The sequence below is a fragment of the Scyliorhinus torazame genome, chromosome 2, assembly GCF_047496885.1.
Source record: "Scyliorhinus torazame isolate Kashiwa2021f chromosome 2, sScyTor2.1, whole genome shotgun sequence".
Classification (NCBI taxonomy): domain Eukaryota; kingdom Metazoa; phylum Chordata; class Chondrichthyes; order Carcharhiniformes; family Scyliorhinidae; genus Scyliorhinus; species Scyliorhinus torazame.
Window position 1 is genome coordinate 199,488,195 of NC_092708.1, and position 27,588 is coordinate 199,515,782.

At 47.8% G+C, this 27,588-nt stretch overlaps 1 protein-coding gene across 8 annotated transcripts in view; it reads right to left on the minus strand.

Annotated features, from left to right (window-relative positions):
• LOC140395077 (uncharacterized) overlaps positions 1–27,588 on the minus strand; it is a 659,825-nt gene that overhangs the window by 519,031 nt on the left and 113,206 nt on the right. For 7 of the 8 annotated variants that reach the window (XM_072482474.1, XM_072482512.1, XM_072482492.1 and 4 more), the window contains exons 17-18: positions 17,348–17,458; positions 13,138–13,272 (exon numbers count right to left, since the gene is read on the minus strand). In XM_072482474.1, the coding sequence (XP_072338575.1) occupies positions 13,138–13,272; positions 17,348–17,458 (246 nt within the window). Of the gene's footprint in view, positions 1–13,137; positions 13,273–17,347; positions 17,459–19,146; positions 19,194–27,588 lie in introns of those variants that run through there. The other variant, XM_072482521.1, reaches the window with a different exon arrangement.

The window sequence follows — 27,588 nt, forward strand, 5'->3', positions numbered from 1 at the left end:
AGGCTGCAGCATAGATTCAGGTGCACCAGAGCTCAGCTCACAGTAGGTTATCTTCACCCTCCTGGCTAGTATATTGACCCCCTGACAATGCCGACGCAGGACCATCACCCAGACCCTGGGAGGGTGGAACAGGGTGATTAGAGAGGGTGTGTAGAGAAGGGGCAGATAATGGGTGGGTGGGGGAATGTTCTGGGGAGAGGTGGTGTCATAATATACACCAGTGTATCATGGTGCAGATACACACACACTGATGGACACACAGCAAGACCAATTAACACACACGACACCGCAGCCAATCACCAGTTAGAGCACACGTACTATAAAGACAGGGGGCATCAGAGTTCCCGCTCATTCGGGATGCAGCCTCCTACAAGGACAGAGCTTACAGCTTACAGCACAGATCCTCACCATGTGCTGAGTGCATAGACTGGTTAGGACAGGCGTAGGTCTTTAGTTTAATCTAACATCGTGTTAACCCACAGTGAAAGTATGTTCAACAGTTTCTAGCTTAATAAAATAGTGTTGCACTATTTTAAGTGTTGGTGGCCTGTATGTGTTCCACGGGTCCAGAGCACCCAACACATCATGATACCAGGAGTTGAGGGATATTAGAACTTCTTAGACCTACCTGCAAGTGATCTGCCTTCCACCAGCATACAGCCATCCTGCAAAATGGACAGCGTCCGCCCGCCGCCGCCGCTCCGCATCACCGGTAACCTGGGGGCTAACTGGAAGATATTCAAACAACGCTTCCAGCTCTACCTGGAAGCCACAGACCGGGAAGATGCCTCGAACACCAGGAAGATCGCTCTCTTCCTATCCACGGCCGGGGAACATGCCATCCATATTTTCAATTCTCTCACCTTTGCTGATGGTGAAGATAAATCAAAATTCAAGACAGTACTCCTCAAGTTTGACACTCACTGCAACATGGAGGTGAATGAAAGTTTCGAGCGCTACGTATTCCAACAGCGTTTGCAGGGTAAGGATGAACCTTTCCAGTCCTTTCTTACCAACCTCCACATCCTTGCGCAGTCCTGTAATTACGGGCCCACCTCCGACTCCAAGATACGCGACCAGATCGTTTTTGGTGTTCAGTCGGACCCCCTACGCCAGCAGCTCCTCAAGGTAAAGCAGCTCACCCGAGCGACCGCCATCGAGACCTGCGTGCTACACGAACACGCCACTAGTCAATATTCCCACATCCAAGCGGCTGAAACGGCGCGGCAAGGTCCACACGAGGCAGAACAGGTCCAAGCAATCGAGCAACTCCAGGGCCTCAGCCTGGATGAGGGCGGCCATTATGCGCGCTTGTGCGCATCGATCGAGGGGACGGCGACGTCGACGAACGTACTGCGCAGGCACGCACCACGTACGGCCGCACCGCGCATGCGCGGTGGCGCAGCGAACGTACTGACGCTACAACGTGCGGCAGCTGTGGCTCCGCCCACTTAAAGCAGCAATGCCCTGACAAATCCCGACAATGCCTGAGATGTGGCAAACTTGGCCACTCTGCTGCTTTATGCAGATCAGCTCAGCCTGTCAAATCGTATCGCTCCAGCCAGCCTCGCAGGGATGTCCGGGCCATTCAACCCATGGACACCGAGTCCGATGCGGACCTACTACCCGATATTGACACCGAGGACCCGAAGGCACCTTTTCGAATCGGTATCGTTTCAAAAAACAGGGTGTCCCCGACGCAAAGAATCCAGCCTCTGTCGGTATACAGCATCGATCCAGACGATGAGTGGTGTGCCACCCTTACGGTTAACCGGCCCCCAAATATGATTCCGCCTGGACACTGGTGCCTCCGCCAATCTCATTGCGCGGTCTGACCTCCAAAGCCTTCGTGTCAAACCAGCCATCCTCCCATCAGCCTGCCAGCTATTATATTATAATGCCAATGCCATTGCTGCCAGCGGCTCGTGTCAGCTCGAAGTGATGCACAAGTCAAGCAAAGCCATCCTTCCCTTTGAAATCGTGGGCTCCTCGAAAGCCTCCCTGCTTGGCGCGCAGGCATGCAAGCTGTTGAACCTAGTTCAGAGAGTTCACTCTCTTTCTCCTGATGACACGTCTGCCTTTCAGGACACCGACTTCAGGGCGCAGCTCGACGTCATTATCAACCAGTACCACGACGTCTTCGAGGGCATGGGCACGCTCCCGTACACCTACAAGATTTTATTAAAACTGAATGCCACGCCTGTGGTGCACGCACCTCGCAGGGGCCCAGCACCCCTTAAGGACCGCCTCAAGCAGCAGCTGCAGGACCTCCAGAACCAAGGCGTGATTTCCAAAGTCACGGAGCCGACCTACTGGGTCAGTTCCATGGTATGTGTAAAAAAGCCTTCCGGTGAATTGAGAATTTGCATTGATCCCAAGGATCTAAATCGCAATATCATGAGGGAGCATTATCCAATTCCCAAGCGCGAAGAGCTCACATGCGAGATGGCTCGCGCCAAGCTCTTCACCAAACTCAACGCTTCAAAAGGATTCTGGCAAATCCAGCTTGACAAATCCAGCAGAACACTTTGCACATTTAATACCCCCTTTGGCAGATATTGTTACAACAGGATGCCGTTCGGGATCATATCTGCATCAGAAGTGTTCCATAGGATTATGGAACAAATGATGGAAGGCATTGAAGGTGTTCGCGTCTATGTCGATGACATAATCATTTGATCCACCGGGGTACAGGAGCATGTTAGTCGCCTCCAGCGTGTATTCAGACGTATACATGAGCATGGCCTCCGCCTCAACAGGGCCAAATGCTCTTTTGGTCAGACGGAACTCAAGTTCCTCGGGGACCACATCTCCCAATTGGGTGCGCAGCCGGATGCAGACAAGGTAGCTGCCATCACAGCTATGAAAACACCAGAGGACAAGAAGGCGGTCCTCCGATTTCTGGGCATGGTCAATTTTTTAGGGAAATTTATCCCTAACCTCGCCTCTCATACTACGGCACTCAGGAACCTGGTCAGGAAGACGACAGATTTCCAATGGCTCCCTGCCCTCGAGCGCGAATGGAGAGAACTCAAAGCATAACTGACCATGGCCCCGGTCTTAGCTTTCTTTGTTCCAGCAAAGGAGACCAAAGTTTCGACCGATGCCAGTCAATCAGCATTGGGGCAGTGCTCCTTCAACGTGATGAGGCCTCATCATGGGCCCCCGTTGCATATGCGTCACGTGCGATGACCCCCACGGAGCAGCGCTACGCACAGATAGAAAAGGAGTGCCTGGGCCTTCTGACCGGTGTGGTTAAGTTTCACGATTATGTCTACGGACTTCCTCAATTCACCATCGAGACCGACCATCGCCCGCTGGTCAATATAATACAGAAAGACTTGAACGACATGACGCCTCGCCTCCAGCGTATTCTTCTCAAGCTCCGGCGATATGACTTCCAGCTGGTATACACCCCAGGCAAAGACCTCATCATTGCTGACACTCTCTCCAGGGCAGTCAACACCCCATGTGACCCAGCGGGATTTGTCTGCCAGGTTGACGCCCATGTGGCATTCACGGCCTCCAATCTACCTGCCTCGGATGAATGCCTCGTCCAAATTCGCCGCGAGACGGTGGCTGACCCCTTGCTACAGCGTGTCATGCGCCACCTAACGGACGGGTGGCTCAAGGGCCAATGTCCTTAGTTCCATAATATCAGAGATGATCTGGCGGTAGTAGACGGGGTTCTTCTAAAACTGGACCACATTGTCATCCCGCATAGCATGTGGCAACTTGTCCTGGAATAACTACACGAGGGCCACCTTGGCGTGGAAAAGTGCCGCCGACGGGCCTGAGGACATAGCCAACACAGTGCTCAACTGCCCCACCTGTCAGCAGTTCCAGCCGGCCCAACCATGTGAGACCCTGCAGCCCCATGAGTTGGTCATGTCACCATGGCCAAGGTGGGCATCGACCTGTTCCACGTGCTGGGTAGAGACTATGTCCTGATCGTGGACTACTTTTCGAATTACCCGGAGGTGATACGGTTGCACGACTTCACCTCGTCTGCTGCCATTCGTGCATGTAAAGAAACATTTGCTCGACACGGCATCCCGCTCACGGTTATGTCGGACAATGGCCCCTGCTTCGCCAGCCAGGAATGGTCCAACTTTGCCAAGCGGTTCAATTTTGCCCATGTGACATCCAGTCCCCTGTACCCCCAATCCAACGCAAAGCGGAGAAGGGAGTACATGAGACCCTGCTATGGGCTATGCAGAGCTCCCTATCACTCTGCCTCCCTCAGACTCTGACGCAGTCCAGCCCGCTCCTGAACCGGCGGCTCTCGACCCACCCTTGAGGTGGTCAACCAGAATTCGCCGCCCACCTCAGAGACTTAATTTATGAACTTTGCAGATTTATAGACTCTCTGAATTGTTTTGTTGCTTTGTTTGATCATTTCCCTGGTTTGTATATAGTGTTGATCTCGTTATTTTTGTTGCATACTGCTTCTCTGCACCAGGCACCTTCCCATGTAAATAGCTTAGTTCTCATGTACGTAGTCCTGTAAATATGTCTTCGCACCCCACACGTAGTTAGGAACATTCTCACCATACATTATTTATTGCCACACACATACATTATTTTGTAAAAGGGGGGATGTCATAATATACACCAGTATATCATGGTGCAGATACACACACTGATGGACACACAGCAAGACCAATCAACACACACAACACCGCAGCCAATCACCAGTTAGAGTACACGTGCTATAAAGACAGGGGGCATCAGAGTTCCCACTCATTCGGGATGCAGCCTCCTACAAGGACAGAGCTTACAGCTTACAGCACGGATCCTCACCATGTGCTGATTGCATCGACTGGTTCGGACAGGCATAGGTCTTTAGTTTAATCTAACATCGTGTTAACCCACAGTGAAAGTATGTTCAACAGTTTCTAACTTAATAAAATAGTGTTGCACTATTTTAAGTGTTGGTGGCCTGTATGTGTTCCACGGATCCAGAGCACCCAACACATCAGGTGGTAGTGTAATGTGGACTGGGTGTGCAGGGGGTCACTGGTGGAAGGGTGGGAGAGTAGGTGAGATGAGGCAAGGGGGAGAGATGATGGTCTAAACCACATCCTTTGAGATGTGGGCAAGTATGTCTCCCTGGACCTATGGGCATGCAGGACCCTCACTTCTGCCTGTCCTCCACCCTCCAGCTGGACCCATGGGTCCTCCTTGGGCTGGTCCTCCAGCCCCTCCTTGTCCTGTTCCTCTTCAGATTGGGCTGCAAGTTACTCTTCCTCCACCTCCAGCACGTCGCTCTGCTGCTGTGCCTGGTTGAGGAGGGCACAGCAGGCTACCACAAAGTGGGTGATCCTCTGGGGTGTGTACTGCCATGCACTACCAGAGCGGTTGAGGCATCAGAACCGGCATTTTGAGCAGTACGATGCACCACTCAATGACAGCCTGGGTGGCCACATGGGCCTCATAACATCAGGTCTCTGCATCAGCCTCCAGTCTCTGTACTGTCATCATCATCCAGGTCCTAAGAGCCAACTGGTCACCCTGGGGTGTCCCTCGAAGGTGCTGGAGATCTCTGACTGCCCCAGGGTAGAGCTGTTGGGCACACTCCCTGTGAAAGCGTGCACGCACGTGCATGCACGCAAGTTGGACATTCAGGAAGTGAAACCCCTGGACTGCCAAGTGCCCGCGAAGTGATGTGTATGCCATCAATTACCACCAGGACCTGGTGAATCCCGGCGATGGAGGAGAATCCTGCTACCTGGACATATTGATGGGCTTGGTCCAGATCAAACTCTATATCGTCAACTCTCCAGGCAAACAGGGCATCTGTGAATTCACAGATGCACTTGTGGGCTATAATTTGCGAAATGCGGCACAAGTTCCCGCTCAAGCCCTGGAATGAACCTGAGGCATAAAAGTTCAGGGTTGCAGTGATCTTGACGGCCACCAGCAGTGGGTATTCTCCTCCTCCATGTGGTGCCAAGTCTGCAAGGACATGGGTAGGGGCCACACTGTTTCCTTGTTGAGGAGGAGCCTTGTACGGCACATACTGTCCATCATCTGTTTGAAGGACCAGTGACGCCTGTACACTTTGGGTTATCCCCCTGTGGGTCCCTCCCAGGCCTGATGGGTGGCCAGGTCCTCAGGGTGTGGGGCAGGGCCCTGCACATGGACCATCGCCTCGAGTTTTGTTGACATTGGTGCCGCTGCCTTCTCCAGCGTCTGGCCGCCTGGCCTGCCAATACCACAGTGAGGGCAGTTTCTTTGTGGTCCAAGATATCAACCAAATTGTAATATATATAAGGAATTGGAGAGGGTGTGAGACTGACAGTCAATTATGGCTGTCCCCCACCCTCACTTCCCCTGCCATCCCTCAGAGTGCCATCCAACACGCCCTGCACACGCAACCCCAGCCGCAACAGTGGCCCCTGGGTACCGGACCCCAGACCCTGTACCCCAGACTCCCGCTGGAAACCTGACCTGGACCGGTCGCTGGTTCCCTCCCCGGTCTCATACACAACCCTCTGTTCGTGGGGATGTCCCCAGTGCTGAGGCCCAGCTTTTGGGTTCCTAATGCTGGTTGCTGCCTTTGTGGTGTTGTTGTCTCTGGAGTTCAGGACAAATGTCCAGGCCATACAGTCTGATTGGGATGGTAGGCAGTACCAACAGCCTGCTTCATGACACGTGTACCCATGGGGCTCCACTTGGGAGCTGTGAAGTGCTCATATTACTAGAATTGCCAATTCACCATGAACAATAGCCTTCGGCTGGACGGCCGCACTGGTCAGCAGTGGTTAAAGTAACCCTAATCATATTACCATGGACGGGGCTCTGTCATGGGGGAGTTCGATGGGACAGACAGGCAGCAGCTGCGGCTACCCCCTTTATGGGTATACACAATCTGGGGCGGGTTGGCATGACGGATCCATTGGCACTGAGCCCCCTCTTGCCTCCCCATCAATGCCCCCGCCCGGGCTGACTGTCCTATTTCAAAGATGGCTACCTCACCTCCTCAGATACGCACAACAGCCATTGCTCTAGCTTCACATTTCTAAATAGGTGCACTGAACTGTGCCGGTGTGACCACTCATTAGGAGGCGGTTAGATCACAGGATGCCATTCGATGGGGATCTTTCCGTTAATGGAATGGAGATTGGTCTTAATTGGTGATTATTGAATTTTCGCCACGCCACAGCAGAATCCAGATCTCACCAACAGGAGTGAGTTGGTTAGATCAGTAGCGATTGGCACCTGAAAAAAACCATGCGCTTCAGAAGTTGGACATTCGAAAGGGGGATGTGGTATTATCATAAATTAAGGCAATTCAAGGGTTAATGAAATGTATACAGACAGCCACTAGAGGGAGACAGTCCCATAAGTATATAAGGGATGGGGCTAAGCCTTGTGGGGCAGAAAATGATGATGAAGAAGAACAGACAGACAGAAGATGGTGAGGCATGAGAGAGAGCAGTTGTGTACTTGAGAGTTCTGCAGTTAAAGGTAGCATAGTTTAATATCGAAACCTTCTACTTTAGGAATGTGAACGAATCTTAGTTAATAGTGAAATAAATTTGTAGTTTTGTTCGTTAACAAAGCTTTCTGTTCTTTATTCAAAACTGCGCATCCAAGCCATCCAGGTGAAGCACAATATAGAACACAATAGGCCACTGACCCGATAAAAGTAGCAGGGGAGAAGGTTGTGCAGTGGTTGGAGTCCCAGGGCCCTTCGCTCCCAAAAATTGAGGAGTCTGTCGTTGAACACGAGAACCATTTGGTCGTGATGGAAGCAGAGGTTTCTCTGATTGCCAGCAGTTTTAAAAAGGTACGGGATAGAGTGGGTGAGGTGGAGAATCGAGACTGGCGGCTGAATGTCCGGATAGTTGGTTTCCCGGAGGAGCTGGATGGTTTTCATCCGTCGGAGTATGTGGCACAGGTGCTGCGGAAGCTGGTAGAGGAGGAAGCTTTTAATCATCCCTCAGAGGTGGATCGTATAACCAAGCGCTGAGAGGGAAATCGAAGACAGGTAAACAACCAAGGGCGATGGCGGTACGTCTGCATAGATTCCTGGACAAGGAAAAAATCCTGAGGTGGGCAAGGCAGGCGAGCGTCCAGGATATACCTTGATTGGGATGCAGAACTGGCTAAACACCATGCTGGTTTTAATAAAGTCAGGGGAGTTCTCTACAAGGAAGGTGTGAGATTTGGTATGCTGTGGGGATCACCTTCCGTTAAAGGGAATACTTCTTGGACACCCCAGAGGAGGCGGACAAGTTTCTTCTAGACCAAGGAATTGGGAACTTGTAAATATGTTAAACTGTTAAAATGTTCCTGTTCTGAGTTGTTGGGAACTTATTATTAGTTTTCTTGCTGTGTATTCTAATATTATTTCTAAGTTCCTCTGTCCATCGCTCTCCTATCAGTTTTCAACTTTGTTCTTTGAGCCGGGATGGGTGCTCACGAGCTGGGGGGATGGGGGAGTGAGGGGGGTATCTGCTTACTCGGGTACTTTCCTTTTTTATTTGTCTGGGATCGGGTATGGGTGTTTTGACGGGTTCAGGGTAGTTGTGGGTTTCGCCTGGGGGCCACCATGCTGGTGTGAAAACCAGTAAACGGAACATATGTGGGGGACAAAATGGTGTGAGGAGGGTAAGGTCTCGTATATTTCTTTCTCTTGGTTTAAATTGAGGGTGGGATTTGGGAGGGGAGTATGGGATAGCTGATGATCTGAGTTTTATTACGGTGCTGCGATCTGGGAGTCGATGGGAGTGGAGGTCAGGCGGTGGCTTCATTAGGTGCGGTTTGAGGGCCTGGGGGGGGGTTGCCTCAAACAAAGAAAAGGCTGATTGTCGAGGGGGGGAGGGGCAGCTGCCCGTTCACTCAATTGGTAACTTGGCATGTTCGAGGGCTGAATGGTCCTGTTAAAAGGTTGTGCATATTTGCTCATCTGAAGAGCCTGGGGGCGGACTTGATTTTTCTCCAGGAGACTCATTTAAAGGTGGCAGACCAGACAAAACTCAGAAGAGGATGGGTTGGCCAGGTGTATCACTCTGGTCTGGATATGAAGGCGAGGAGGGTGACTGTAGTGATAAGTAGAAGGGTGTATTTTTCAATAAAGAGGTTCATTGTGGATCTGAGTGGTAGATGTGTGTTGGTAAGCGGGCATTTGGAGGGCTCCCCAATGGTACTGTGCAAAACATTTACCAGAAATTGGGCCGATGTGGATTTTATGAGGCGGGTTCTGTCCCTGACCCGGACCTAGATTCACAGACTCATTCTGGGAAATTTTAATACAGTCTTGGATCCGGAGCTAGACCGATCAAGCCTATGGTCTGGGAGGATATCAGCGATGGCTGGGGAGCTGTCGAAATTCATGCAGCTCATAGATCCGTGGCGCTTTGGGAGGCCTAAGACGAGGGACTTTTCCTTTTTTTCACATGTTCACAAATGTTATTCCCGAATAGACCTTTTTGCTTTGGACAAATCACTGATTCGTAGAGTTGCGGATTCAGAATACTTGGTGATCATGGTGTCTGATCACGCCCCTCACTGGGTAGACCTGCGGGCGGAGAAACTGTCCACCTCTGGACCCCAGTGGAGATTAGATGTTGGTCTCTTTACGAATAAAGTATTATGTGAGAGATTGGAAGCTGTCATTCGTAATTATATAGATCAGAACGACACTGGTGAGGTCTCCGCTGGTGTGTTATGGGAGGAACTGAAGGCAGTGGTTAGGGGAGAACTTATTTGATCCGGGCACATAGGCTAAGGGTGGAGCGAGAAGAACAATCGAGATTGGTGGAGGCGATCTTAGCAGTTGACCACAGATCCCTGGTATCACAAGATGAGGTACTGTTGAAGGAGCGTCAGAGGCTCCAGATGGAGTTTAATTTGGGCACCTCAGAGGAGGCGGTGAGACAGCTGCGTAGAGCCAGGGGGTTCTTGTACGAACATGGGGAGAAGTCTAGTAGGATGCTCGGCCATCAACTGAGGAAGCAACTGCTAGCGTTATAGGTAGACTTAGAGGCGAGAGGGGAGTGGTGGTTACAGACCCTGCGGAGATTAATAAAATCTTTGCATCCTTCTATCGAAGGCAATACCAATCGAAACCACCACAGAAGACAAACTTAGAGGTAGATTCCTAGATGGGTTGGAGTTTCCGACGGCTGGTCAGACTAGGGGGCAAGGATTGGGGGTTCCGGTAGGTCTGCGGGAGCTGCTGGGATGTGTGAATTTGATGCAGTCAGGGAAGGCCCCAGGTCCGGACGGATTCCCAGTCAGATTTTATAAACGTTTTGGTATGTTGCTGGGTCCGTTGATGGTACGGATGTACAATGAGGCGCTGGGGAGGGGCTCAGTCCCCCCCTACACTGTCGCAGGCTTCCAACTCCCTTATCCAAAAAAAGTATAAGGATCCTGAGCAATGCGGATCTTACTGTCCGATTTCGCTCCTGAATGTTGATGCAAAGCTTCTGGCCAAGATCTTGGCCGCCGGTATTGAGGGTTGTGTGCGGAAGTGGTTGGAGGGGGTCAAACTGGTTTTGTAAAAGGCAGAGCGTTGACATCTAATATTCGGATGCTACATGACGTAATCATGATGCCCGCTGGAGGAAATGATGCAGAGGCTGTGCTGTCAATGGATGCTAGGAAGGCATTCGACCGAGTGGAGTTTGACGTTGAAATGAAAATGAAATGAAATGAAAATCGCTATTGTCACAAGTAGGCTTCAAATGAAGTTACTGTGAAAAGCCCCTAGTCGCCACATTCCGGCGCCTGTTCGGGGGCTGGTAGGGGAATTGAACCGTGCTGCTGGCCTAAAAAGCCCCCAGTCGCCACATTCCGGTGCCTGTTCGGATAAGCTGGTACGGGAATTGAACCCGTGCTGCTGGTCGTATTCTGCATCATAACCCAGCTGTCTAGCCCACTGAGCTAAAGCAGCCATCGATAACGAAACCAACCATTGGTAGCTAAACCAGCCATCGGTGGCTAAACCAGCCATCGTTTTGGAGCGATTTGGGTTCGGACAGGGATTTGTGGACTGGGTTAAACTGTTGTGTGCAGCCCCGAAGGCAAGCATCTCCACTAATGGGGTTAGTTCCGGGTAATTTACACGGCAGTGTGGGACAAGGTAGGGGTGCCCACTCTCTCCTTTGCGATCAAACCTTTGGCAATGGCTCTTCAGGCATTGGGAGAGTGGGAGTGTATCAATCGGGGGAGTGGAACATCGGCTTTCCTTTTATGTGGATGACCTCCAACCCCTTGAAGTCTATTGATAAGATCCTGAGAACTCTTAATGAATTCAGCTCCGTCTCCAGATACAAACTTAATGCAGCAAAGAGTGAGATGTTCTTGATTGGCTCTGGAGGGTGGGAGTGGTGTTTGAGTGGGCTACCGTTTTGTCTGGTTAGAAAGAGCTTTCATTATTTGGGGATTCAGGTGGCGCGGGATTGGGCCCAGCTTCGCCAACTCAATCTGACATGCTCAGTAGAGGGGGATGAAAGCGGAGTTCAAAGGGTGGGTAAGTCTGCCTCTATCTTTGTCTGGAAGAGTACAGACTATTAAGATGGTGATCCTACCGAGGTTCGTTTTGGTTTTTCAGAACCTCACAATCTTTCTTCCCAAATCCTTTTTCAGAAAGATTAACAGACTCGTCTTGGGCTTTGTGTGGGTGGGGAGGGTCTCCTGTATTAAAAGAGTTTGTCTGGAGAGGAGTAGATGAGGAGGTGTCCTGGTCCTTCCCAATTTTCAGTGTTACTACTGGGCTGCTGATATTATTATGGTCCGAAGATGGTTGTTGGACCAGGGGTCGGTATAGTGTAGAGTGGAGGAGGCCTCATGTCGGGGAACTTCCTTCAGGACTTTGGTTTCGGCTTCCCTTCCATTTTTGCCGGTTAGGTATTCAACAATCCCAATGGGGGTTTCCACTTTGAGGGTTTGGAACCAGTGCCAATTACAGATTGGGCATGTACAGGAAGGCTCCGATTAGTGGCCATCACAGATTCATTCCAGTGAGGTGGATGCCAGGTTTAAGGAATGAGACCACTTGGGGATCCACTGCTTTGAGGACCTGTTCTTGGGTGGGAAGTTTGCGGACCTAATTGAGCTGACGGAGGCCCATCAAATGCCCAGCGGTAATGAGTTTAGATATCTCCAGATAGGGGCTTTTTTGAGTAAAGAGTTGAGTTTGTTTCCAATGTTACCGCCCTTGGGTCTACAGGACAGGCTCCTCTCGGATGATGAGATTGGGGGGAGTAAGATCTCCAATGTGTATGCTGAGTTGGCCAGTAGGGAGGAAGTCTCGATGCTGTGGCAGAAATGGGAGGAGGACTTGGGAGGAGCGGGGCTAGATTTGGCAGGAAGCAAGCATTACGAATCATCCTCGTCATGTACTAGGCTCAGTCTTATACAGCTTAAGGTCGTGCAAAGAGCACATATGACACTGGCTAGGCTGAGCCATTTCTCCCCGGAAGTGGCTGATCAACGTACGCAATGTGCCGGATCCCTGGCGAACTATGTTCACATGTTCTGGTCCTGTCCAAATCTAGCGGGGTTTTGGAAGGGTGTTACGGATGTATTGTCTCGGGTGGTGGGGGTAGTGGTCACGCCTTCTCCATGGGTGTGTCTAAGGATCCTGGTGCCATGGTGGGAAAGGGGGACGATGTCGTGGCATTCGCCTCCTTACTGGCATTAAGGAGAATTTTGCTTAATTGGCGGGCTGCAGAACTGCCAAGCACTGGGTTATGAGTACGGGACCTTGCTGAGTTCCTTCATTTGGAGAGAATCAAATTTGCCATTAGAGGTTCAGATGAAGGGTTCTCCATGAGGTGGAAGCTATTCATCGACGTTTTCAAGAACTACTAGACCATCAAGGGGAGGTGGAGGCGGGGGAGGGGCAATAGTAATTTTGTTGACTGTTAGGCATTATTTTGACTTACTAAGAAATTAAAATGTTTACTTTCTTTTTTTGTTGCGGGCGTTGGCGTAATATTTGTAGGGGGCTCATGTTGTATTGTATTGTTATAGGGTGCTATGTATTGTGAATATGTTATGCGGTGTTTGTTGTTGTTTAATGTTCTGGGTTGTTCCTGTTTTTGTATTCTCTACATGCTTTGGATATGCCTTCGATAAATGATCTTTCAAAAAATAAACAGTAAAATACAGACTTACAGAAACTGGCAAACTACTTGTTAGAAAGCTGGTAGTCAGTTCCTCGACCTCAGTGCTTCCACGAAACATTCCATCTTCATTCCTCAGGATCGAGAGCAAGTCTGCACTGATTTCAGATGAGTAAGCTGTAGCATACTGCAATGTGAAGAATCAAATCTTGAGTCTCGCATTCAGATAATTCTGTATGCACATACATCTCCCAATCGACCCTCTTATGGACTGATCTCATTAACACTACACCCCTGTATGCTTCACCGATTCCGGTGTTTATGTAGTTACATTGTGTACCTTGTCTTGCCCTATTATGTATTTTCTTTTATTTCCATTTCCATTTCTTTTCATGTACTTAATGATCTGTTGAGCTGCTCGCAGAAAAATACTTTTCACTGTACCTCGGTACACGTGACAATAAACAAAAATCCAAATCCAAAATGTCTCCAAAGCTCCACATTAGTGTCACCCTACTGACAGGAACCCAACACAGGGGTAACTCTCACTTGCTAAGCCACGGTTGCCAGGGCAACTTTTAGATGGGAAATCTGTACCCGATGTAATCTTTTCTCCAAGTATTTTCGTGATCCCAACAAACACAAGGTTCACTTGGTGAGACTCCATCCTTCTACAATTACCTCAGATTGTTCATTGTTATCTCACTGATATGGACCAGGAACAGCTGACTGTGTACGAGAGACAACACTGACTGCCAGGAAGAACTGTCAAACTCAGCACTTTGCAAACCTTCCAGCCCACTGCGCTCAATGGATTCTGATAGCTGGTATCTCTGGGAATGCCTCAATTTACATTTGGAACTTTTCCTTGGAGAGTTTAAACACACTGGGCGGGATTCTCTGACCCCCCACCGGAGAATGTCGGGGACCAGCGCGGCGCAATAGGCCCCGGGGCCGCCCAAATTCTCTGGGCTGCGATGGGCCGAAGTCCCGCCCATTTAACGAGGGTCCCGCCATCGTAAATCAAGGTTGGTCCCTACCAGCGGGACCCAGCTCCGTAGGCGGCCTCCGGGGTCCTCGGGGGGAGGGGGGGGCGGGCGATCTGTCCCTGGGGGATGCCCCCACAGTGCCTGGCCCACGATCGGGGCCCACCGATCCGCGGGCGGGCCTGTGCCGTGGGGACACTCTATTCCTCCACATCAGCCTTGTACCGATCCGCGATGGCCGACGCGGTGATGAACCCCCCGCGCATGCGCGGGGATGACGCCAGCAGACGCTGACGCTCCCGTATGCACCAACTCGCGCCGGCAGGCGGAGGCCCTTCGGCGTTGGTTGGCGTGGCGCCAAGCCCCTTCCCGCCGGTTGACGCGGCGCAAACCACTCCGGCACAGTCCTAGCTCGACGTCGGAGTGATTCCCGCCAGGGTTTGCGCCGTTTTTTCCCACCACGGCGATTTGCGCAGAATCCCCCCCCCACTCTGTCCATGCCACCTTTAATAAGGACATGGGAATACCACACGTAGTAAGAGTAAAGAATTTTGGGTGCGGGTGGTGTGCTGGGGGGCCCGCCAATCATGTCCACATGCTCTAGGCATGTCCAGGACTGACGGGGTTCTGACAGGGACTCTCGAATGTTATGTCCGAAGTTCTGGGTGTGAGGGTGTTCCCGATTCCGGAGATGGCGATATTTGGTCTGTTGGAAGAATTGGGAGGTTTAAGAGGGGGTGGGGGGTGGCAGAGGGGAAAGAGGCCATATATTGGTCTTTGCCTCCCTGATAGCCCAGACAGGGATTTTGCGGTGTTGACGGGATTCGGAGCCACCAGAAACAGGGGTTTGGGTGGGCGACCTGACAGAATACCTGAGGTTGGAGAAGATTAAGTTCGCTCTTCAGGGATCGGTAGAACGGTTCACCCGGAGGTGAAAACAGTTTATTGATTTCTTCAAGGAAGATTGAGGGGTCAGGAAATGGGATGGTAAGGGGGGTAAAATGGAGAAGACGGGACATGGCTGGGGTTCGGTGTCAGGGGGGCTGGAGGGCTGTGGTTGTTTACTGGGTTGATGCGATGTTCTTCTGTTGGTCTGTAAATTTATATTTTTGTCGAAAAGCCTCAAATAAAAAGGATTTTTTTTTAAATGAATGAATTAAAAATATATATTTTTAATTCTGTCAGAGATAATTTTACACAGAACTAACGAGAGATAATAATGGATAAGGGGAGTTCTTGGTGTAATTCGTAGTTAAGGTTTAACTCTGTTCTAAAGCCTATCAGCCTGTAATTATTTGCTCCATTGCTTTCTCTCTTTTTAAAGAATAATAATAATCGCTTATTGTCACAAGTAGGCATCAATGAAGTTACTGTGAAAAGCCCCTTGTCGCCACATTCCGGTGCCTGTTTGGGGAGGCCGGTACGGGAATTGAACCCACGCTACTGCCTTGTTCTGCATTCCAAGCCAGCTGTTTAGCCCACTGTGCTAAACCAGCCCCTAAATGGTACTATGTTAGCTATCCTCCAGTTTTCTGGCACCACATCTGTGGTCAGAGGTTGGAAAATGATGGTCAGTCCCTCTACTATTCTTCTCTTGTTTCCCTTAACAGCTTAGGATACATTTTGTCTGGGTCTGGGGAATTACCACTTTCAACGATGTTAAAATTTCTCTCTCGCTGTGCTATTTAAATCTAATACTTCACTCTCCTCTCTGGTAAACAATGTCTGTCTCATTCTCTTTTGTACAAACAGACACAAAATTCAGAACCATATTAATGTCTTCTATCTCCACACCCAGGTTGCCCTCCTGGCTCCTCATGGACCCCATTCTTTCTTCAGTTACCCTCGTGCTCCTTATCCATAAAAATCTTTGGGTTTTCCTTGATCTGACTTGTCAATATTTTCTCACACCCTCTCTTCGCTTTCCTAATTTTTTAAAACTTCTTCTCCCCTAGATTTTCAGCATTGAGCATTTTCAGCATTGAGCGTCAGGATCGGTCATAAGCTTCACCTTCTTCCTTTTGTTTCTCCTCTAAGTTCCCTGACATCCAGGGGACACTGGATTTGTCAGTCCCACACTTCTTTCTTTCAGGGAACATATTTGTCCCGAACCTTCACTACCTTGTCCTTGAATCTCTCCCACTGATATGACACTGGTTTCCCCTTCCAAGTAGCTGATTTCAGTCAACTTTAGTTTATTTAATTAGTTTTTCCCCAGTTGAGAACATCTATTCCTGGTCTATCTTTCTGCTTCTCCATAACTACCCTAAACTACACTAAAGTCAAGGGCATTCAGCCTCTGATCTTCGGGTAAGCGTTCTCCAAGGCGGCCTTCAGGAAGCGCGACAACGCAGAATCGCCGAGCAGAACCTCATAGCCAAGTTCTGCACACATGAGTATGGCCTCAACCGGGACCTTGGATTCATGCCGCATTACATTTACCCCCCACCATCTGGACTGGGCTTGCAAAATCCTACCAACTATCCTGGCTTGACACAATTCACAACTCTTTAAGCTGTGATTATCCCTCTCTTCAGTTGCTCCGTTTGGACCTGTAAAGACATAATTACCTGCAAAGACTTGCATTCAAAGTAACGTCTTGCATCTTTGACTTTGTCTATATAAATGTTTCTGGAACCTACCTCTTCATTCACCTGAGGAAGAAGCAGTGCTCCAAAAGCTAGTGATTCAAAACAAACCTGTTGGACTTTAACCTGGTGTTGTAAGACTTCTTACTGTGCTCACCCCTGTCCCACGCCAGCCCACATCATCCTAAATCTAACTGTGATAATTGCACCAAAGAGCGCCCTAACTGATAACCTTTCACTTGTCCAACTTCATTCCCTTCTAATAAATCCAGAATCACACCCTCTCTTGTTGGGCTTGTTACATACTGACTACAAGAAGGTTTTCCTGAATGCATTTTCATAGTTTTGCTCCCTTTGTGCCTTTCACACTCATTCTATCCCAGTTAATTTTGGGGTAGATGAAATCCTCCACTATTACCGGCGTTGGACAAACCGTTGTGTTCAGGATACTTTTCACAAAGTTAACCCTGTAGTTACCAGGGGCATAGAAAGACTTCAAGTAAATGGATCCTCTTGTTAATATAGTGTGAAACAGATATATCTCTGTGTGACATTGCGAATTTTCCAAGTGAGATTTTGTTCGTGTGAATATTCATATTCATCATTCCTATAGAAATTCAGCAAGTTAAACCTAAATTTCTTCACCATCACTACAGACGCGCAGTTTACGAATTGGCTTCACACTTACGATACTTGGCATGCTTTGGGAGATCTTTTCGATATACAATTCTTCTGCCTTTCTGTTTTGTTCCAGCTTGTCCTGTTCAGAGTCCGGCGATGTCGCCTCTGGAGAAGGAAGCTGCAATAAGAAGCATCAAATGATGAGGCTCAAACGCAGGTACAAATCTTCACCCTTACCTCTAGGACTGTCCCTGGAACTTCCTGGTGTTATCTTCTGAAATTCTACCTTCTTAGTAGAAATCAAACAGAGGGAGTTCTCACTCGCAACACCTGACATGCTGGGATACCCACTACCCACTGCTCCTACCCTTATACCCTTTCTCTGAGTTTTTCAGAAAGCATGGGGTTAATGTGGTGAGACCGCGTCCTTCTACGATTTTCTCAGACTGTTCATTGTCATCCCAGTTGCCAGTGTGCGAGGTGGAGCACTCAGAATCCACACTTTATGAACCTTTCAGCTCACTTCATGCAATAGAGTCTGCTCAAGTGTCACTGACAGGTGCCCCAAGAATTAGGCTGGAATTAAGTCAGGGTGGCGAGTGCGCCAATGATGGGCCTGACAGCCAGGATCAATTTTGCTTCAGCTGTTGGTGGGCACCCAGCCAAACGTTTGGCCCATTTGGCATCCAGTCCCTTTAAAAGACTAGAGCTGGCTCCATGTGCTCCTGTCCAATCAGGTGGCCCCACAGCTCTCAGTCTCAGCAGTGTCACCAATTGTGGTGGTCACTGCTGGGACTGCACCAGTTGAGAGACCCAGCGATGGACATTGTCCTTGCAAGAGAGGAGGGGGATCTGGGGCTGTCAGGGTCAGTCAGGTAGGCCCCGGCCTGAGGGGGTGTTGGTAAGGATGGGGTCCGTGTGGGCTGCCATTACCTCTGGGGTGGGGGAGGGAGGACCCTCCTGCGATCTATAGAATGTCTGATTAGGAAGTTCCTCACGCTACTGAAGCCATGGGGAAGCTGCCAGGGTTCACCAGCTGGTCTCCAGACACAGTGGAGGGGCCGCATGCAGATGATAAAATGCCATGGGGAACCCTCCCTCCCTGATAAAATGCCATGGGGAACGGAACCCTCCCCCCCCCCCCCCCCTCCCGCTCCAGCTTCAGCCTCACCTTTGTAGAGAGCTTGTAAAATCCAGCCTTTGGAATGCAGTCTTTCCTTGGAGAGTTTAAGCACACTCTGTACATTCCACCCTCATTCTAACACTTTACAGCTGTACTGGGGATACTGGATAACAGACCTGTGTTCATTATAGGACTTTCAATCTATTTTTAATTCTGATAGAAAGAGTTTTACACTGAACTACAGAGGGGTACTAATCGGTAAGGAGTTCTTGGTTTAACTCACAGTGAAGGATTGTTCCTGAGTTTTAATTTCTGGAATTTTCTCTCACTTTAGAGAATTAATCATTCAGGGTATTCCATCTGGTTCCTCACCAATCCAAGGAAAGAGGAATAATTTTCATTTGTATCGAATCTTTCAGAGCCTCTGGATGTCCCAAAGTACTTCCCAGCTGGAGAAACTTTATGAAATGTAACCACTGCTGCAATGGAGTAAACACAGCAGCCGATTTCTACACAGTAACATTCCACAATTGGCAATGTGAGAGAGGACCAGTGATTATAGTTAAGGGATAAAGGCACCCAGGAAAAATAACCACATTCATGTTTTTAATTGCAGTTCAGCAATAACTGTCCAACCATCAGTACTTGAATTTCAGTTTCTAGAGCATAATGCAGTTCTCCATTTAAGAGTTGGCTCCACACTTACAGAGCTGGCATTGCTCACATTATGGGTTGTCACTCACTTCTGGTGGCAGTACAGCTTCTGGAGGTTTGCTCTGCATGTCAACGTCCGTTCTCAAGGTGTCTTCAAATGTTACAGGTGTTTGAAGCTGGCCAATGTGAGAAAGATCAGAATAATAACAACAGGAAGAATCAAATGATGGGCGCGATCTACCAGCTGTGGGATATTCCAGTCCCACGCCGGTGCACGGGCCTCCCGGCGACGAGGATTGTACTTACCGGGAAATCCCATTGACAACGGCGGGTCCAGTAAATCTCATTGATGGGCTACCTTGTTTATTGGCGGCGGGTTGGTCAGTAAATCCCACCCGATGAGTCTGAAACATATCAGAGTTTCTCCTTTGCAAAATATGATGGGTGACATTCACCGACGGCTGACACCGGAATCGTGAAACGCGATTGGACGGAGAATCGGTGCTCGCCCCTCCTCAGTCGCTGAATTGGTCCAGGTTTGGCGCCAGGTTTGCTGTCGTGGAAGTCAACGAATCCTACCCCGGTGACAACACATAGGGCAGGATTCTCCGTTTGTCAACGGCAAAATCACGAATTGCGACTGGGCGGAGAATAGGTTCTGACGCCAAAATCGCAGTGGGTGCCGATTTGACAGCAATTTGCGATTCTCCGTCACCTCAACAGTGGAGTCAATGCGTTCCGGAACGCACTTACAACAAACACTATTTACATATCATTAGCGGACACGACCCGTTATTCTCTGGGGACTCCGCGATTCTCCTCCTCCAATGGGTTGATTTCCCGATGGCGCAGTTCACTTATGCTTTCAAAAATCATGAAACTGGCATGGTTGCTGCTGAGGGAGAGAGAGAGGAGGTAGGACATGGAAAGGGGGGACTGAGGACTGCCGGGCCGGACACTGACCAGGCTGGCTGAGGCGGGGAGGGGGTGGAGGGGCATGCCAGGGCCAGGGGAGGGGGGTGGGATGGAGGGAACAGGTCGAGAGGCCGGGGTAACCCACCACGGTGGAAACAGTGGTATTTTGTGACAGGAAAATGGTGCAACAGCTGCACCGATTCAGCTACTTTAAATGGTGCTAGCACCGCCGCTACATTGAAGACAACCAATTCCATGGAAAACGGTGCCGGATTCGCCGGGTCCGTGATTGCCGCACAAGGCTCACACCAGGCCTCCGTCCGAGATTCAGGACACCCCGGAGCTTGGGTTGGAGGCGGACACAGATTTTCCGTCACAGCTGTCTCCTACACTCTCCACCTTCCCAGAAACTATCATTAGTGAAGCGGCTCCTGGGACACTATCTGGTGCTCATCACACAGTTGGTCCCGTACAGCAGCCAAGGGGCCAGACGGTCGGAGGGCAGTCCCAGAAATCAGCTGCCGTCCAGATGGATCCCCGGCTACTGGAACATCCAGTCCCAGTCATTTATTCCCCATCCCTAATTGCCCTTGAGAAGGTGGTGGTGAGCCATCTTTTTGAACCTTGAACCGTTGCAATCCATGTGGAATGGAATTCCCACAGTGCTCTCAGGGGGGTGGGGGGGAGGGAGGGGGGGGGAGATTGGGGGAGTTCCAGTGACAGTGAAGCAACAACGAGGGGGGGGGGTTGGGGGAGTTCCAGTGACAGTGTAGCTACGACGAGGGGTGGGGGGGGGGGGGGGGGGGTTGGGGGAGTTCCAGTGACAGTGAAGCAATGACGAGGAGGGGGGAGGTTGGCAGAGTTCCAGTGACAGTGAAGCAATGACAATATAGTTACAAGTCAGGTGGGTTGTGGCTGGGGAGGGTATTACAGGTTATGGTGTTCCTATGCATGCACTTTCCCTTGTCCTTCTCGAGTCAAGATGGTAGAGTTTGCGGGTTTGGCAGGTGCTTTTGAAGGAACCCTGGTGAGTTGCCACACTGTATTTTCTATATGGTACACACTACTGTCACAGTGTGTTGGCAGTAGAGGGAGTGGATGTTGAGGGTGGTGTTTGGTGCTAATCAAACAGATTGTCTTCTCCTGGATGGTGGCGAGCTTCTTAAGTATTGTTGGAGCTGCACTCATCCAAGCAATTGGTGAGTATTCCATCACATTCCTGACCTCTGCCTTGCAGATGGTCGACAGGCTTTGAAGAATCAGGAAGTGAGTTACTCACTGCAGACTTCCCAGCCTCTGTCCTGCTCTTGTAGCCACAGCATTTATATGGCTGGTCCAGTTCAGTTTCTGATCAATGATAACCCCCAGGATGCTGATCGTGGGGGATTCAGTAATGGTAATGCCATTAAGTGTCAAGGGGAGATGGTTATTTTCCTGGTATTTGTGTGGCGCGAATGTTACTTGCTACTTATCAGCTCAAGACTGAATGTTATCCAAGTCATGCTGCATATCGGTATGGGTTGCTTCAGTATCTGAGGAGTTATGAATGGTGCTTAATCATCAGAGAACATCCCCACTTCTAACCTTATGATGGAGGGCAGGTCTTGATGAAGCAGCTGAAGTTGGTTGGGCCAAGGACACTACCCTGAAGAACTCCTGCAGTGATGTCCTGGAGTTGGGATGATTGACCTCCAACCACCACAACCATCTTCCGTTGTGCCAGGTGTGACTCCAACCAGTGGAGGGTTTTCCCACGATTCCTTCTGACTCGAGTTTTGCTGGGGCTCATTGGTAAAATTCTGTCAAGTGCAGTTACTCTCACCTCATCTCTGCAGTTCAGCTTTTTTGTTTATGTTTGGACATAGGCTGTAATGAAGCCAGGAGCTAAGTGACCCTGACGAAACCCAAACTGAGCCCTGTCGTGGGATTTCAATACATGATCTCACATAATTAGCCTAGTCCTCTGGGTTAGCCCAGTGTAATTACCACTGCCCTATCATCTCCCTATCATCCTCAATTTATGCCCCAATAACAAGTAAAATCATAGAAAACTTGAATTTTTTTTCTAAATAAATAATAGATTAGAGGCTAACTAAAGAAAGCATAGAGCCTATTTCGGACCATTAGGATAACCTGTGTGTTGTGTCATGTGAGAGTACCTTTAAGAAATGGGTGTTTATTACTGCAGTGATGTCGGAGAGTGGGTGGAGCTGGGTTGTCTGTCAGCTTTTTACTTTTGTTGTAGGCTGTTTGCTGCAGGGTGTGTTTTAGTTACGTTTTCAGAGCTGGAAAGTTGCAGTCACAGCGAGAAGGGGTATTAGTCCCTCTCCCAGTAATCTAAAAACTGTAAATCGATCCTTTGGTGATTTAAAACTAATAACTGCTCTCAGTAGTGACTTTAACCTGATGTGCTCCTGTTAAAATTTATTTTTTAAGTCTTATGGATGTTAAAAGGACAGCTTAAAGATTACTTAGTGTTGTATTCTTTGGGGATTGTATTTGAATTAATGGTTGCTAAGATGTTCACTGTATGTTTTAAAAAGGTTAACTTGAGTTCATAGAATAAACATTGTTTTGCTTTAAAAAATACTTATCTATTTCTGCTGTACCACACCTGTAGAGTGGGCCGTGTGCTCCCCATACCACAATCTATTAAAAGTTGTGGGTCAGGTGAACTCCATGATACACTTTGGGGTTCTCTAAACCCTGGCCCATAACAGTTGAGGCAGTGGAACTTTGGTATGGTTCTTAATCAATACTTTGTGTATGTTTTCACAAAAGAGGACAATACAGCCATTGCAATTAGGAAGGAGGAGTGTGAAGTTGTTATTAAATTAACATAGTGAGAGGGGAAGTATCAAAGACTTTGACACCTTTGAAAGTTGATAAATCTCCAGGCCCGGATGAAACTTTTTAATGGAGATGGTGCCACTGGACTAGTAACCCAGAGAGGTGAATGTGTGCATGTTTGTTTGAAGGAGGTGAGTGAGAGAGGGATGCAAGTGAGTGTGTGAGAGAGGTATGTGTGTGTGAAGGAGGTGAGTGAGAGAGGGACGCAAGTGCGTGTGTGAGAGAGAGGTATATGTGCATGATAGGGGCGTGTGAGAGAGGTTAGTGTGTTTGAGAGAGTTGAGTGTGTGCATGTATGTGAGAGATGTGAGTGTGTAAGAGAGAGTGCTGAATGTGTGTGTGTGAGACAGGTATTTGTGTTGAGAGAGGTGAGTGTGTGTGTATATGTGAAAGAGGTGAGTGTGTATGTCTGAGAGGTGAATATGTATGTATGTGAGAGAGACAGGTATGTGAGAGAGGTGAGTCTGTGTGCATGAGAGAGGTATGTCTCTCTGATAGAGGTGTGTGAGGGAGAGAGGTGAGTGTAAGTCTGAGAGGTGTGTGTGTGTATGTGAGAGAGAGGTGTGTGTGAGAAAGAGGTGAGAGTGTGTGAGTGTGTCAGGTGGCAGGATTTTGATTGGTCATGGCCTGCGGAATGAGCCAATAAATGGCTATCACTTATTTTGTTTAGCTGAAACAGGTGCAATGTGTGTACAAGTTCTTTCTGTCTGCAAAGAACATGGCCCTGTATATTAATATCTGTAGCTGCCAGTACCCACAAATGTGTCAGACTGCGAGGCTGATTGACAATCTCAAATTAGTTCTCAGCATAATTGTTTATTTTTTGTATAAATTTAAAGTACCCAATTCATTTCTTCCAATTAAGGGGCAATTTAGCATGACAAAACCACCTATCCTGCACATCATTGGGTTGTGGGGGCAAAACCTACACAAACACGGGGAGAATGTGCAAACTCCACACGGTCAGTGACCCAGGGCCGGAATCGAACCTGGGACCTTGGCGCCATGATTCAGCATAATTCATAACGCACTGAGAATTATTTAGCAAGTGTTGTCCAATTGCAGAATGTTAGGTAAACAAAGATCGTTTTAAGGGATTTATTTTTGCAGTGGTAAACATTAGAAATAAGTTATAGTTTTTTAAGTGTATTTCATGTTTCTGTGCCTGAAAAGGCAAAACCTATAGTTAAATTTATGGTGGCCAAAGGTGTTTGTATGTGAGGGGGTTGGTTCAGTTCCAATAGTGTTTCTATTAGGTGGGATTAGAGAGGGCAACAGAGTGAAGAATAAATAAAGGAGCAGTGGTCACTTACCAACTGGGGCCTTGTAAGGCAGGATTGTTATGGGTGAGGCATTTTCAGAACCCCTAAATGTATCATGGAGTTCAACCAACCTCCCCCTTTAATGTTTTTGTTGCTTTTCTGAGCACACGGCTTGTCCCCTAGGTGTGGGATTACAATTATGGACACGTGGGTTTTTAAACACAAAACAATGTTTATTCTATGAACTCAACTTAACCTTTGAAATAAACATTGGATCAATTAACATCCCTCACTTCAAAGATAACCCCGAAAATAACACAAAACTGAATACTCCTTCAGTTATTCCTTCCAATATCCCAGAGACTTAATAACTTTAAACAGAAACACCTCAGGTTAAAGAATATATATATTTTCTGTTTTATGGCAGAGATATATCAGCTTGGTTGACTTCAGCTCCAGCACCTTGCTTTTTTCTTCCTGCAGCTCTCTGGAAACACACAGACACACCCAAGCTGTTTTCTCAAACCTGGCTTTCTCCCTTCAAGCAGATCACAGCAAACCAGAACTTCTCAAGCTGCTGTCTCAAACTGGCTTTCTCCTTTTAAGCAGCTCACAGCAAAAACAGCCAGACACTTTTAAACTGCTCTCAGCAAAACCAGCCAGGCACTTTTTAGCTGCTCTCTCCCAAAACTGAAACTAAAAAACTAAACTGCAAAATGGCTGATCTAAAGCCCAGCTCCACACACTCTCTGACATCACTGTTTTCTTAAAGGTACATTGTTTAAACATCCATGTCTTAAAGGTACTCTCACATGGCACCTCCCCCAAGAAAAATAAAATAAACCATCAACTTCAAGATGGTTTCATTTTTCACTTTTGCACCATCCACTAAGAAATGTACACAGTAAATATACCTTTTCAATTAAAAAAAAACAACACACGCAAACAGGTATAATAATATAGTCAATTTTTCTTTGTTCTTCTTCCTCCAATCAAAATCCTTCTCGATTGACAGCCTCTTTGAACAAAGTCTCTGCACGATCCATCCATTCCTCTACTCCTCGGCATTTCTCTTTAAAATCAGATAATTTAGTTCAGTCTGACCACAGCCCTTGCAATTCTCCAATATGAAAAAATGAAAATACAGGAGCATTGGTGATCACAGCTTTCAGGCAGTCAAATGCCTGTTGAAAGTCCGCTGTCCCTTGAAATTTTTGAGGTTTCTTTAGCAAGTCCATCAGTGGAGAAATCACACCACAAGACTTTTGCACAAATGTTCGATCAAATCCACTCATGCTAAGAAATCGCATTATTTCCCTTTGTCTTGAGGATAACGGAAACTCCGTAAGGAAAGTGATTCGGGCTTCTCCAAATTCACTTTCGGCTAGGTTCATCACCAAACCAGCCTCCTAAAGTCGATCGAAGAACTCCATACGATGTTTTAAATGTTCTTTCCATGTCTGGAAGTTGGAAATAAAAGCAGATTGTCCCAATTTCTCAATGTAATCCCTCAAACATGGGATAGGATAAGAGTCCATTCTTGTAACTGCATTTCCCTTTCTGTAGTCCACACACAACCGTTGGGTACCTTCTGGTTTAGGTACCATCACTATGGGTGAGCTCCATTGGCTGCAACCCACTTCAATTATGCCATTCTTCTGCATACTCTCAATCTTTCTGTTAACCTGTGTCAATTTTAAAGGATTAAGTCTATATGGATGTTGTTTGATAGGAACAGCATTTCCCACATCTACATCAGATATAGCCATTTTAGTACTTCCCAATTTATCTCTACAAACTTGCCCACGTGTCATCAATAACTCTTTCAGGTCAGTTTGTTTTTCCTCTGGAAGGTAACTTAACAATTCATCCCAATTTTTAAGAACATCCTCATTTTCCAATTTAATTTGAGGTAAGTCAAATTCACAGTCATCTGGATTTGGTTCGTCACTTTGAGTTAGAATCATTAAAACCTCCTTTTTCTCTCCTTCCCTTTCAAAGTACCTTTTAAGCATATTCACATGACACACTCGGTGAGTCTTCCTTCTATCTGGTGTTTTTACCACATAATTCACCTCACTTAATTTCCTTTCAATCTGATATGGTCCACAAAATCTAGCTTTTAAAGGCTCACCTACCACTGGTAACAACACTAAAACTTTATCCCCACTGGCAAAACTACGAACTTTGGATTTCTTGTCCGCCACCCGTTTCATCACATTCTGTGCAACTTTCAAATGTTGTCTAGCCAATTCACCTGCTCTATTTAATCATTCCCTAAAATTTGACAGGTAATCCAATAGTGCAATTTCCGATTTCTCACCCACCAATTTTTCCTTAATCAATTTAAGTGGTCCTCTTACCTCATGACCAAAAATTAGTTCAAAAGGACTAAATTTGGTAGACTCATTAGGTGCATCCCTAATTCCAAACAATACGAATGGAATTCCTTTATCCCAATCCTCTGGATAATCTTGACAATACGCCCTCAACATTGTCTTTAATGTCTGATGCCACCTTTCTAATGCTCCCTGCGATTCTGGATGCTACGCAGTTGATTTAAATTGTTTTATTCCTAAGCTACCCATAACTTCTTTGAATAACTTTGAAGTAAAATTTGATCCTTGATCCGATTGAATTTCTGTGGGGAGTCCATGTTTAATAAAGAATTCAGGTAACTCCTCCACAATCCTTTTAGCTGGAATATTACGTACTGGAATGGCCTCTGGAAACCTAGTAGACACATCCATTATAGTCAAAAGATATTGATTCCCACTTTTAGTTTTAGGAAGCGGTCCAACACAATCAATTATGACCCTTGTAAAAGGTTCCTCAAATGCTGGAATGGGTATTAAGGGAGCTGGTTTTATCACTGCTTGAGGTTTCCCTATCACTTGACATGTGTGACACGATTGACATAATTTAACTACATCTTTATGTAGTCCAGGCCAATAAAAATGTTTTTGGATTTTAGCTTGAGTTTTCCTTATTCCCAAATGACCTCCCACTGGTACGTCATGTGCAACTCGCAACACCTCCTTTCTGTACCCTACCAGCAATACTGAACTTCTGCCCACTTTTCATCCGCCTGCATATGTACAGGTATCCATTTTATCATCAAGCCATCATTTTTACGGTAATAACCTTCTGGTAAACTCTCAGATTCTTCTTCCGTATATGCTTTCTGATATATCCATTTTATTTCTACATCTTTCTGTTGTAACTCCGCCAATTTTCCTGAACTAAAAATATCCGTCTCATCCTCCACCTGTTCTTGTCCTTTTTCAACCATCTGATCAAAAATCTTTTCGATAATTGCATTTCAACTTCATCTTCACTCTTTGATTTCTCCTCTTGTCTTAACCTGTGACTTTGCGACCTTGTTACTACACAATCCGGAAAAATCCCAGGATATTCGTCCTTCAACCCTTCAGTTGTCTGATTTTTCACTGGCTTATCAACCACAGTAGGCATCACTCCCACCTGCGATCCAGCTATATCATT